At 41.1% G+C, this 14,672-nt stretch overlaps 1 protein-coding gene across 2 annotated transcripts in view; it reads right to left on the minus strand.

Annotated features, from left to right (window-relative positions):
* LOC140494709 (guanine nucleotide-binding protein subunit alpha-11-like) overlaps window positions 1-14,672 on the minus strand; it is a 31,424-nt gene that overhangs the window by 8,607 nt on the left and 8,145 nt on the right. For both annotated transcript variants that reach the window (XM_072594222.1, XM_072594221.1), the window contains exons 2-3: window positions 12,057-12,241; window positions 1,187-1,341 (exon numbers count right to left, since the gene is read on the minus strand). In XM_072594222.1, the coding sequence (XP_072450323.1) occupies window positions 1,187-1,341; window positions 12,057-12,241 (340 nt within the window). The remainder of the gene's footprint in view (window positions 1-1,186; window positions 1,342-12,056; window positions 12,242-14,672) is intronic.

Genomic DNA, 14,672 nt, shown 5'->3' on the forward strand with positions numbered 1-14,672 from the left:
TGCCTTTTAAATGTTGCTACTGTATCTCCCTCCTCCACCACCTCCAGCAGTGCATTCCAGCCACTTATCCCCTTCTGTGTTTAAAAAAAAGAATGCTTGCCTCCTACATTTCTTTTAAACTTGTCCCTTTTTGCCTTAAACCAATGTCCCCAAGTAATTGACATTTCTACCCAGAGAAAAAGACACCAACAATCCATTCTATCTATGACTCTAGTAATTTTGTAAACATTTATCAGGTCGGCCCCTCAGCCTCAAACAGACAAACTGAATTTTTTTCAATCTCTACCCTCCAAACCAGGCCACATCCTGGTAAACCTCTTCTGTACCCTCTTCCACAGCCACTGCTTCCTTTTGGCAATGTGAACACCTACACTGTATACAATATTCCAAATGTGGCCTTACTAAAGTCCTATGCAGCTCAACAATTTCAAAAGAAGGTTCGATGGGTATTTATAAGAAATAAACTTGCAGCACGACATGGACCAAGCAAAGCAGTGATACTTCTTGGATTGCTCCATGGGAAGCTGTCTTTCACATGATGGGCTGAATGGCCTTCCATGCCATAAATGACACTATGATTTTATGATACTCAATAGTTATCTTGGAAGGCCATTAAGCCACATTGTATAAATTAGTTCAAAAGGTAACTTGGTGCAGTTCTGGAAAAGCACAGCAGGTCAGGCAGTATCAGAGGAGCAGGAGAATCAACGCTTCAGGCATAAGCCCTTCATCAGGAATGAAGCTTGTAGATCGGGGCTGAGAGATAAATGGGAGGGAGTAGGGTTAGGGGGAGTTGGTTGGGAAAGCGATAGGTGTATGAAGGTGAGGGAGAAGGTGATAGGTTGGGGGGGCAGTAATGGACAGGTCCGGAAGGTAGTGCCGAGTTGGAGGCTTGGGACTAGGATAATGTAGAGGGAGGGGAATTGAGAAAGCTGTTGAAATTCACATTTATCCTGTGTGGTTGCAGGGTCTCAAGGCCATCCTTACCTTCTCATAGCAATTTTGGAGATGCCAGGATAGACAGGTTGGGTATTAGGTGTTAGTTTCAAGCAAAAACATAAATGGAATTGCTAAGGCATCACAGACAGAACAAAAAATAATGTAATAACTGCTATGGTGGTTAATTCAAATTGAAATGTGCACAAGGAGACTTCAGAAATGAGATTAAAAAATAATAAAGGCTTACTAATTTGTAGAGTCAAGCAACTGATACTCCCGACGTCGTTCATAACACATTCTCACTCCTGGATCATTCCATAAGCTTTTAATCGCATCCACATGCTGTCTTTCAAGAGTTGAGACTTTGTAGGCTTCCAAATCCTTTATTTTATACGAATTTTCCTGTTGAATGAAATAAAAATGTGAAAGGTAGCATTAACATAGATCGGATTCCCTGAAAGGTCTGTTCTAAATGGCTACAACAGTTGTAGTTAAACAGAAAGACGCTAAAGCACCATAATTGGAGAGTCATAGAGATGTACAGCATGGAAACAGACCCTTTGGTCCAACCTGTCCATGCCGACCAGATATCCCAACCTAATCTAGTCCTACCTGCTAGTACCTGGCCCATATCCCTCCAAACCCTTACTATTCGTATACCCACCCAGATGCCTTTTAAATATTGCGATTGTACTAGCCTCCACCACTTCCTCTGGCAGCTCATTCCATACACATACCACCCTCTGAGTGAAAAAGTTGCCCCTTAGGTTTCTTTATTAATTTCTCCTCTCGCCCTTAAACCATGCCCTCTAGTTTTGGACTCCCTCCACCCCATGGAAAAGACTTTGTCTATTTACCCTATTCATGCCCCTCATGACTTTGTAAACCTCTATAAGTTCACCCCTCAGCTGCTGACGCTCCTGGGAAAACAGCCTCAAGCCTGTTCAGCCTCTCCCTATAGCTCAAGTCCTCCAACCCTGGCAACATCCTTGTAAACCTTTTCTGAATGCTTTCAAGTTTCACAACCTCTTTCTGATAGGAAAGAGACCAGAATTGCATGGAATATTTCAACAGTGACCTAACCAATGTCCTGTACAGCCGCAACATGACCTCCCAATTCCTGTACTCCATACTCTGACCAATAAAGGAAAGCATACCAAATGCTGCCTTCACTATCCTATCTAACTGTGACTCCACTTTCAAGGAGCTATGAACCTGCACTCCAAGGTCTCTTTGTTCAGCAACACTCCCTAGGACCATACCATTAAGTGTGTAAGTCCTGCTAAATTTGCTTTCCCAAAATGCAGCACCTCATATTTATCTGAATTAAACTCGATCTGCCATTTCTCAGCCCCTTGGCCCATCTGGTCCAGATCCTGTTGTAATCTGAGGTAACCCTCTTTGCTGTCCACTACACCTCCAATTTTGGTGTCATCTGCAAACTTACTAACTGTACCCCTCATGCTCGCATCCAAATCATTTATGTAAATGACAAAAAGTAAAGGACCCGGTACCAATCCTTGGTCACAGGCCTCCACCACCACCCTCTGTCTTCTACGTTTGAGCCAGTTCTGTATCCAAATGGCTAGTTCTCCCTGTATTCCATGCGATCTAACCTTGCTCACCAGTCTCCCATGGGGAGCCTTGTTGAACGCCTTACTGAAATCCATATAGATCATACCTACCTCTCTGCCCTCATTAATCCTCTTTGTTACTTCTTCAAAAAACTCAATCAAGTTTGTGAGACATGATTTCCCACACACATAACCATGTTTACTGTCCCTAACCAGTCCTTGCCTTTCCAAATACATGTACATCCTGTCCCTCAGGATTCCGTCCAACAACTTGTCGTCCACTGACATCAGACTCCCTGGTCTGTCGTTCCCCTGGCTTGTCCTTAACACCCTTCTTAAACAATGGCACCACGTTAGCCAACCTCCAGTCTTTCAGCACCTCACCTGTGACTATCGATGGTGCAAGTATCTCAGTAAGAGGCCCAGCAATCACTTCCCTAGCTTCCCACACACCTGACCAGGTACACCTGACCAGATCCTTCAGATTTTATCCCCTTTTATGAGGATGTAAATTCAGTGTGACAAGTTCACACATGCAAGGCCATTTTAAATGTAGAGATCATATTAATGGTGATTGTCTTTTCCCAAGGATGAGGGATTTCAAGACCACTGGGTGTATTTTTGAGATGTGAGGAGAGAGATTTAAAAAAAACATAAGAGGCAAATCTTTTACACAGAGGGTGGTTCGTGTGTGGAATGAACTTACCGATGAAGTGGTGAATGTGGGCACAGTTGCAACACTTAAAAGACATTTGGATAAGTACATGAATAGAAAAGGTTTGGAGGGACATTGGCCAGGAGCAGGCAGGTGGGGTTTGTTTAGTTTGGGATTATGGTCAGCATGGACTGGTTGGACCAAAAGGTCTGTTTCCGTGCTGTATGACTCTGACTCTGTAAGCAGGACAGTGAAACTAACAACCAGAGCATCATTTGAGCTATGTGCATGTTGGCAGATGTTTGTATTTGACTTTAGCATTGTGTCCGGGTGGAGGCATTTTCCTTGGGATATTCCTGCAATGACCTAGCAAATGGTAGAATTGCCAACAGCCTAGCATTCAGTCTCAGTTCTGCGCATGCAAAATCACCAATTATTTTCTGTCCTCTAAATACAGTTCATTCAAAGATTGCAAATGATCTTGATATCGTGTATAAAGTGTTACAGAATATGACTGAAGAATTACTACATAATCTTGCACTTGGAACATTGCTTGTTAGTTTTTCTTTCTTATATTCCTATTCCTGCACTCATGACAGGACTATCATGTGACAAAAATGACCTGGCTGCAGGTGAGATTGATTTCACAAAAATAACCATTTCACAGTGAAAATTCTAACATCCAGTGGGATGACTCCAAATGCCAATCTCACATAGAACCTGAACATTACCCTTAAACTCTAATCCTGAAATCATTCTGATCCTCTTTTCACTTCTGCCAAAAATTCTGGTCCATGGGCCTTGTCAGGTTGAGATTCAATGAGGAATCTTTTCCAAGTTCACTTCCTTAGAAAGTAAAATTGAGTTTGGGTGTATAACCAATGACCAATCCATTCCCACCACTCACTGCCCTGTTAAACTTCAAGATGACCCTACACTACTCTAAACAGTAACCTGAAGATCTGCCACTGTTCAACTGTCAACTTGTACAAAAATAAACCCTCCTCACCCATCATTCTCATCCCAATCCACCACATTCCTTATCTGTATTTTCTTTATAAGCTCTTCAGTGTAATACACAAAGGCTCTAAAATTGGCTGTTGTATTAGCACAGTGCATAGCACTTGTAGAAATAGATTGAATTGTCATATGGTAGGGATCTATGGGGTACCTCACCTGGAAATGTTTTCTTTCCTTACTAGAAGTTAATCCCTCAATGAAGGCTTGCTCAGTGGAATGCAGAGGCAACAGTTATTCTCCACCCCTTTACCCAAAATCCAGATTTCACCACACCAATTAGTCTTTATCAACACTGAGGAGATCACTCCTGAACCCAATCTTGCTGACTAATAAATAACATCTGCATTAAGGGTTGCTATAAAACGACCATTTTCCCTCCATAATGTCAACATCACTTCCACAAATTACTAACTAATCAACATTCTCTACTCATATGTATAAAATGTTATCTCCCCTCTGTGTTAGTATTTCTTGTGAATGTCATGATGAATGCAAAAAAAAAGCTTTGGCACAATGTGTTTTTCAGCAACACCCATTTTAGTTAAATCAGCATCAGCCAGAGTCATAGAGTCATATGGCATGGAAACAGTCCTACCAGTCCATGGCGAACATAATCCCAAACTAAACTAGTCCCACCTGCCTGCTCCTGGCCCATTTCCCTCCAAACTGTTCCTATTCATGAACTTACCTAAGTGTCTTTTAAATGCTGCAACTGTGCTCACATCTGCCACTTGCTCAGGAATTTATTCCATATGCTAACCACCTTCCATGTTAAAGATTTGCCTCTCATGTCTTTTTTTTAAATCTCTCTCCTCTTACCTTAAATACATGCACCCTGGTTTTGAAATCCCCCATCCAAGGGTAAAGATACCTACCATTAACTCTATTTATATCCCTCATGATTTTATAACCCTCAAAAAGGTTGCCTCTCAATCACTGACGCTCCAGTGATAAAAGAACCAGTCTATCCAATCTTTCTTTATAACTCAAACCTTTCATACCAGGCAACATGCAGGTAAATTTCCTCTGAACTCGCTCTAGCTTAATATTATCCTTCCTATAACTGGGTGATCAGAACTTCACATAGTACTCCAGAAGAGATCTCACCAATGTACAACCTCAACATGATTTCCCAACTCCTATACTCAAAGGACTAAACTAACATTTTGAAAGCAAAATGGTTTGTGAAACACAATTTGAATGGTCATGATGATTACTTGATAATAAAAGTACATATCATGAATTTTGTATGAGTTTTTCCTCTAATTAGTTCCAATTCCATATCTATATTTCTGGTGTGCAAAGACTATTCATCTGTACTTCTACAAAATGTTAATGTAATTAGAAGCAGAATCGAATGGTTAATGCTAATTTAAATCAGGATTACCATTAAGTAAAGGTTTTCAAAATTCTTGTCATCAACTATTTAACAAGATGACAAATCTTCTGGAGCTGATGGTTTAAATCCTCAGGTGTTCAAAGAGTAGATACAAAGGTAGTGAACACATTGTTCATTCTCCAGAATTCCTGAGATTTTAGAACTGTTCCCATGGATTAGAAGGTAACAATTTTCGGGGAAGCAGTGAGAGATAAAACCAGGAACAGGTAAGGAGAATTATCGGATCTATTATTAAGCTGAAATTAGCTCTATGAACACTGAGAAGCAGAGGTAAAATAAGGCGGGAAGAATTTAAGAAAAAAAAAGTTGAAATTCACATTAAAATACTTTCCTTCCCAAATGCTGCCTGACCAGGGACATAAGCATTTTTTCTTGTTTTGTTGCCATTGGCTTGCAGGTAAAAAAAAAATATGTATTACAGAGTGGGTTTGAGAAGTCCTCATAAAACATTGCCATTTTAATTAATGGAATCCTTCTGTTTCAATTGAAATTTTGTATTTCAGAGAACATAGAACATAGAAAAATACAGCGCAGTACAGGCCCTTTGGCCCTCGATGTTGCGCCGATCAAAGCCCACCTAACCTACACTAGCCCACTATCCTCCATATGCCTATCCAATGCCCGTTTAAATGCCCATAAAGAGGGAGAGTCCACCACTGCTACTGGCAGGGCATTCCATGAACTCTCGACTCGCTGAGTAAAGAATCTACCCCTAACATCTGTCCTATACCTACCACCCCTTAATTTAAAGCTATGCCACCTCATAATAGCTGACTCCATAGGTGGAAAAAGGACAACCCTATCTAAACCCCTAAACAACTTGTACACCTCTATCAAGTCACCCCTAAACCTTCTTTTCTCCAATGAAAACAGCCCCAAGTGCCTCAGCCTTTCCTCATACGATCTGCCTACCATACCAGGCAACATCCTGGTAAACCTCCTCTGCACCCGTTCCAGAGCCTCCACGTCCTTCCTATAGTATGGCGACCAAAACTGCACACAATACTCCAGATGCGGCCGCACCAGAGTCTTATACAACTGCAACATGACCTCAGGACTCCAGAACTCAATTCCTCTACCAATAAAAGCCAGTATGCCATATGCCTTCTTCACCGCACTATTCACCTGGGTGGCAACTTTCAGAGATCTGTGTACATGGACACCAAGATCCCTCTGCTCACCCACACTACCAAGTATCCGACCATTAGCCCAGTACCCCATCTTTTTGTTACTCATACCAAAGTGAATCACCTCACACTTACCCACATTGAACTCCATTTGCCACCTTTCTGCCCAGCTCTGCAGCTTATCTATATCCTGCTGTAACCTGACACATCCTTGCTCACTGTGAACAACTCCACCGACTTTCGTATCATCCGCAAACTTGCTCACCCAACCTACTAGCTCCTCCTCCAGGTCATTTATAAAAATGACAAACAGCAATGGTCCCAAAACAGATCCTTGCGGAACACCGCTAGTAACTGCACTCCAAGATGAATCTTTACCATCAACTACTACCCTCTGTCGTCTTCCAGCCAGCCAATTCCTAATCCAAACCTCCAACTCACCCTCAATGCCATACCTCCATATTTTTTGCAGTAGCCTACCACGGGGAACCTTATCAAACACCTTACTAAAATCCATATACACCACATCTACCGCTTTACCCTCATCCACCTCCTTAGTCAGCTTCTCAAAGAATTCAATAAGGTTTGTGAGGCACGATCTTCTCTTCACAAAACTATGCTGACTATCCTTGATCACATTATTCCTATCCAGATGTTCATAAAACCTATCCCTTACAATTCTCTCTAAGACTTTGCCCACAACAGAAGTGAGGCTAACCGACTTATAGTTACTAGGGTTATCCCTATTCCCCTTCTTGAACAAGGGAACCACATTTGCTATCCTCATTAATATTTGAATGAAATTAATATTTTATTATCTTCATAAATAGTTTTTTTATTTACTAAACTACCAGAAAATATTCAAAACATATTTGTAGTTAAATAATTACATTCTTCAACAATTAACCAACATGTTCACAAATATCTTGAGAGAAATGTTTCTTAGTACAATGTACCTTCTCTATATAGTCAATAGAATTATCATTACTGGATTATCAGGAATGATTTCCTGTAAAGGTTGGTATGCCCACCAAATTCCTGCTTTATCCTCGACAGTTATTAGTGGGAGGAATTTCAAAATTTTTGAACAATAACCAATGCTTGGCTATCTGGTTAACCATAGGCTACTTTAATATTTCAACCCATTGGCAATCTCTCATCAAAATCACATTCTTCCAACATCAGAGATACGTCTACACATGCCCTGAGATTCCAGCACTGCTGCTGAGTTCTAAACCATACCTTAGCATTTGGTTCCTTCACTAACATCCCTTTAGCAAACTCCCTGCTCTCTCTCCTGTTCCTTATGACATCTAATATTCCTCTCACATTAATCATGACCAAACTCCACTCCTAGTTCTGAAGCAGGATCACAGGATACAAAATATTAATTCTGCTTGTTTCCACAGATGTTGCCAGACCTCCTGAGATTCTCGAATAGTTTCTGTTTTTGTTTGTATCAAACTCTGTGATTGTCTAAATACATTTCAAGATCCTCAGTTTCAAATACCACAACATATTTTGGCCACTCTGAACTTCTCCAGTTGTGCTCACTTTACTCAACAACACTCTCAAGTTTAGTTTGATTCCTGATCCCCTTGCTTCAATACAGTAGGATTAAACATATACTACACTCTTGACCTCCATAGTTCTTTTCCAAAATCCTACCTCTCTTTCTGTTGTCAAAGGTTTCCTAAGACAAACACTATGGATAGGTTGGACCGAAGGGTCTGTTTCCATTCTGTACATCCCTATGACTCTAAATAAGCATGAATAGTGGCCAACAATGGCTTTCAATGTGAATTATGGATAGATTAGATCCAAGGAGGAGAAAAATAAAATTGTTAGAAAAATCAGCAAACCTGAGGATTGGGAGCAATTTATAACTCAGCAAAGGAGAAGAACAATTTGATCAAGAGGGGATAAAAGTGTGGGAGTAGGGCGGCACGGTGGCACAGTGGTTAGCACTGCTGCCTCACAGCGCCAGAGACCTGGGTTCAATTCCCGCCTCAGGCGACTGACTGTGTGGAGTTTGTACGTTCTCCCCGTGTCTGCGTGGGTTTGCTCCGGGTGCTCCGGTTTCCTCCCACAGTCCAAAGATGTGCAGGTCAGGTGAATTGGCCATGCTAAATTGCCCGTAGTGTTAGGTAAAGGGGTAAATGTAGGGGAATGGGTGGGTTGCGCTTTGGCGGGTCAGTGTGGACTTGTTGGGCCGAAGGGCCTGTTTCCATACTGTAAGTAATCTAATCTAATCTAATAAAATTGCAGGGAACATATAAACTGTAAGAGCTTCTATAAATATGTGAAAAGAAAAAAAGTTAGCAAAGACAAACATAAGGTCCTTACAATTGGAAGCTGGGTAAATTGTAATGGTGAACAAAGAAATGGTAGAAGAATTGAACACATTTTCTGTGTTCAGAAAAGAAGGCACAAATAACCTTCCAGAAATGAGCAAACCCAAGGTCTAGTGAGATGGCAAATTGAAGGCAATCAGAATTAGTACTAAAATTGTGCTAGGGAAATTAATGGGGTTAATCATGAGGGCAACTGATAAATGAAGTGGCCCTGGAAATATTGAACATGTTGGCTGTCACCTTCCAAAACTCGATAGAATCTGGAGCAGTTCCTGTGACTGGAGGATGGCCAAATGTAGCCCAAGTAATCAAAACAAGGAGGAAGAGAAAAAGCAGAGGATTATAGATCAGTTAGCCCAACAATAGTGGGCTAAATTCTACAGCATTATGAAAGACAGAAAACAGAGTATTTGGAAAGCATTAATGGAATTGGTGAAGGCACAGTGATGTATTTCCAAGTCAAGATGGCGAGGAGCCTGGGTGGATCTTGCAAGTGGTGGTGTTCCCCTGTATCTGCTGTTCTTGTCCTTGTCCTTGTTGAAAGAAATGGTTGTGGGTTTGAGAGGTGCAGTTGGCAGAGCCTCAGTGAATCCTGCAGTGCATCTTGTTGTTTGATCACTCCCATCTTCCAAACCATCAACAGGTTTTCCCTGAAATGTTAACTGTCACTCTCCACGTATGCTAACAGATTTATTGAGAATTTAGAACACATTCTGTTTCAAAGGTATATTGTACAGAGCAAGCCTCAAACTGTACTATACCCGTTTCAGCTGGGGAGTGCTTAATGCTAACTTTGGAAAGTGTTCCATTCCCTGTATAGACATTCACAAGTGTAAAAAATACCAGAAAGGTTCATTGGACCATAACATAAAGTAATGTCTTGCTCTTTGAATGAAGATATTTTACATTTAGTATCAGTGAGCATAGAAGGGAGACATCAACACTGTCTGGTTCCAGAGCACTGATAACCTTTCAGGATGTTAAGTCTTTTATCTTTCCATAGTCTCCAACATAATCGTTCTTACTGAATGGAATAATTCAGAAGTGAAGCAAGAATGGCTTTCCCTCCTATAATGTGATTTCTGAAGCCTAACTGTTCCTGTACAGAACTTATAAGAGAAATACTTTATGAATAAGTCTCAAATGAAATATTTCCCTTTCTATCGCTCTTTCCACGCTGCTTGTTGTCACAGCTGATAAATGCTGGCTACCTGAACTAATACACTTTACTGGCAAAAGCAGATAGAGGATATATGGTGTGAGGTTACCTACTTGAGATTGTCTGGCAAGAAAATAATTTAGTCTGAGCAAATGCTTCATTCTGCCAAACAGATAATATTTCTGTCAGGATCCTGTTCCTTGTTGCACATACAATTTAATATTGAAACAAAATTGCCTGTTGTCACTGAGGTTCCCTGACCTCATCTTCCTCCTTTTTCTAACTACCTCTTGTTTATAGATACATTCTGCGGTGAAAAGCCATATCTTTAATGGTACATCATTCATTCCAAATGCTTAAGAAAACATTCTAATATTTTAACAAGGAACCTGTGCCATGAATCAAAATGCTGAAATTTCAACACGAAATGATTTTGAGGATGTGGGCCTTACTGTGAAGACCTCGTTTATTGCTGAATCTAGTTGCCCTGACAGTGTGTTGTTGGGCCTTCTCCATATGAACCACTGAACCACCCAGTGCTGATTGTAATCACTCTCCCACGATGGTTCCAGACAAAGGATTCCAGGACAGTGACCAACACCAATAAAGGAACAGGAAGAATACTGGGTGAGTGTAACCTGGGGATGATGGAGTTTCTGAAGTGCTCTTGTCCCTCTTGATGGAGATGTTATTGGGGTGTGAGGGACTGTCGAAGCAAGATTGGCAGGTGCTGTTGTGCATCGTATAGATCATACATTATATAAACATTGGCAATGAACAGCTTGATGGATACCATTAGTGAGGACATCTGTAAATCAAACTGCTGAATATTGAGACACTATAATGTTGGAGTTGAGGAGTGGGGGGGGGGGGGGGGGGGGGGAAGGAGGGAGGAGGAGGGGAAGGTCTGGTCCTTTAGCCAGCTCAGTATGCCGAGCTGCTATCTGCCTTTCTCAGGTGAACATTCAAATAGCTCCATGAGATTTTTTAAAATCAGCAACCAGTTCTCCTGGTGTCTGGCCAACATTCCGCTTTCAAATGAAACCAAAAAAAAATTAATTCATCATTTGCTGTCTGGTGAATACTGACAGTGGCTGCCTTATTACCTACACTGAAAATACTCATTATATAGGACAGTCTGAGATGTTTCAGTGATAGGTCAAACTGCTACTTCTGGTGCTTCTGACAGATAAGGTACTAAAATGAGCTTCTTTTGCCTTTATGCCATTCACTTTCCTTTTGTTTGAAACACTCTTCTAATTCCGAAAGCATACAAAAGGTTCCTGCTGATTTTCAAAGCTCATAGAACCTTACCAGCTTGCCAGGCAAATATGGAGAGAAAGTACAGACCTTTTCACAGCGTTATTTCAATAAGGTGTGGATTGTGGCATTGTGCCAATATTCTTTTGCTTGTGCTTTCCCGATCGGTGAAGTTGACGAATTTCTCAGGAGTAAAACAGAAAGTGCTATAGAAGATTGACATCGTCCTCAACATGTTTTCCTCTCTCTCTCCCTCTCTCTCCCTCTCTCTCTTTCTCTCCCCAAAGATCCCGCTAGATCTCTGAGGTTTCCCAGCGTTTTCTGTTTTTATTTCAGTTTTCCATAATCTGCAGTATTTTAATTTTAAAGTTTCCAGGCAGTTGCTTTAAAACCTAGAAATTCACCTCCACTATTAGTTTTGGGCTAGTATTAGTAATAGTATTGTTTAGGCAAGGACAGAATAATCTTTACACAATACATAAAACAGGCAATCCAATCCCAAAACAGAACAATCAAAAATTTAAAACTTACATTTGCCAATTTTTTAACATCAATCCTTTTATTCTCACCTTGTTCTCCTGCAGCTGATATTGTATATTCAATGTGTCCATAGCTCTGACAAGGGACTGTACTGCAGTGATAATGTTCTGAAAGACCAACTTTGCAAATGCTTTCCTGTCTTCCTCTGAGTATCCACACCCATGGATGATTCTCATCTGTTTGATGAATGTGCTCTTGCCACTTTCTCCAGTGCCTGGTTTAAAAGAGACAGTGAGGTACAAATTAGAATCCTCAACTGTGACAGATCACAGAAACCAGCCAGAAGCGGCTGCGACAAGCAGTACATTGTTTTGTTGTATCATCCTGCATGCAAATTTGCGACATGGTGACCCCCTGGTTTCAGAGACAAGCTGATGTTGGAAAGATATGGCCAGAAAAGGAGGTGTTTGTCAATGGAAAGCAAAGGGAATGGAAGTTCTTGGAAGTCCAGACCTTGGTGCATGTCTCTAGCCTGCTGTGTCCACTTGGAAAGGTACAATATTGTGTGAGGAGGCCAAAGCTATAGAGCTATAAGGGTATAATTATTAAGAGGCTTTCTGTCAGGGTGAGGATTGAGATATATGGCCCTTTATTTCTGCGATCCCGGGTGACCAGCCCAGAATCAAAACCTTAGCAAAGGGTTTGTTGTGTTAGATTAGCATTCTTAAGGTCAAGTGTACAACACAAATTATGGCAAACTATGAAATGGAATCATTAATTGTGTGTAGGCATAAAAAAAAAACCACAATAAAAACTGCAGGATTATCTAAAATACATGATGCAAAGTGACAAACCAATGTGATTCCATTTTAAAAAAATAGCTCATTGGCAGGTCAACTACAAGTGGATAATAAACCCCAGACTAGCCAACTGTGACCCATTTGGATACACTTTTGCCCCTGAGTCCAGAGCATAAAATCCAAGCTGATGCTCCAAATATCAAAACTAGAAGTGAATTGGAAAAGGAAATTAGTGCAACTTTGTGTTTTGTGGGTAATATAGTGCACAATTGTAGAGCAGCAAAATATACTAATGACTGTCTCATGTTGAGGCAGCAGAACATATCACCTTCCTTCACAGCAAATACATGTGAAACGTTTCAAAGAGATTTTTGATGCTGCTTTGGTCACTGTGAGGGTTCTTGTGGTGTAGTCATGGTGTCCATATATCTGACCTAGGAGTCCCAAATTCAAGTCCCACCTGCTCCAGAGGTGTCTAATAAGGATAACATTGCCATTGTCAAACCAAACCTTTGGGCTGTTTTCTCATCAGAGGGAGATGACTGGTGATGGTTTAATCTGAGGGTCACTACTCTTCAAGCGAGGGGAGAGGTTGAGAAGGTCAGTCTTTCATGGTAACTTCAGTGGTGTGGGAATTGGACCACACTGTTAACATCACTCTTCGTCACAACCAGCTATCCAGCCATCTGAGTAATAACCTCTCTGAACAAGTAGATTGGAAAATATCTGCTTCTTTGGTTCTTTTCCTCCTCCAAGTTCTAGGTACACAAAATGCCAAATAATCATTTCTGATCAACATTCTAAAGTTAACAAATGAGGTTAATTTATTTGAAATTCAACTTACCTACTGCATCCAATAGACATCGTGCATTGCATAAATATACAGACTAATGAGATACATCACTAGCTAAAGTAATTACAATTGAACTGCACATAAGATTTGCATTATACTCTAAGGGCTAAAAATTGGATATGACCCATTTGTGAAAACTGGTTGCAATGCTTTCTTACCCTGCATCCAATCGAAGCAATGCAGGCAGCATTCAAACATAGAGCTGTGCCCGTGATTGTGACAAGGCCCACCTTTTCAAGTGGGATTGTACTCCAGCAGTGGCAGGAGTTGGGATGTTCCCTGAAAATGCTCCTTAAAGGGAAGAGGCTCAATGAGGCAGGTCACAGAGTGCTCCCAGGTTTCTGTAATCCAGTTGTGGAGGCCTTAGTGGAAGAGAATAAAGATCGTGATCGTCGGGAGCCTGTAGGCAGGAATGGGAGCAGATACCCACAAAGTTCAATGTGAGGAGTCTGACGTCAAGGACATGTCCATAATGCCAGAAAAATTCAGTGACCTCACACAAGTAATTAAAGTCAACTGAATGCATTTTCAAACTCACTGTCCAACTCGCCACAACACCAACCTCACCCACTAAGTGATGCACCACATCTCCATTTGCACAACATCTGGCTATTCAGACTCATGACTAGCTTGCCTATTCTCTTCACTCTCTGTAAGCCTCACCCTCACATCTCACAGCTTCCATTTAAATCTAAGTCAGCCAAGAGCATCAGCAAAACACATTGTGAGTCACTCACTGACACTCTTCCCTCTCTTACTGGACAAGATGACACATAATAAATGGGAGCAGCTGAAGACTGGTGGGTGTAGGCACGGCTGCATCTTCAGAACTGTTCTGCGGAAAAGGAGTCTTACTAGACACGAAATATTAATTCTGTTTCTCTCTCCAAAGATGCTGCCAGACCTGCTGAGTTTCTCCAGCATTCTATGTCAGTATCTGTAATTTCTCAAGTTCTGCTTTCTCTTTTACACAATTCTAAGTCACCTTCTGCCTAAGTGGCTTAGAATTTAAAGCCACCAGTGGTTGTTATGCATTATTTTCAATCTTTGCT

This window comes from Chiloscyllium punctatum, chromosome 24 (assembly GCF_047496795.1).
Source record: "Chiloscyllium punctatum isolate Juve2018m chromosome 24, sChiPun1.3, whole genome shotgun sequence".
In the NCBI taxonomy this organism is placed as follows: Eukaryota; Metazoa; Chordata; class Chondrichthyes; order Orectolobiformes; family Hemiscylliidae; genus Chiloscyllium; species Chiloscyllium punctatum.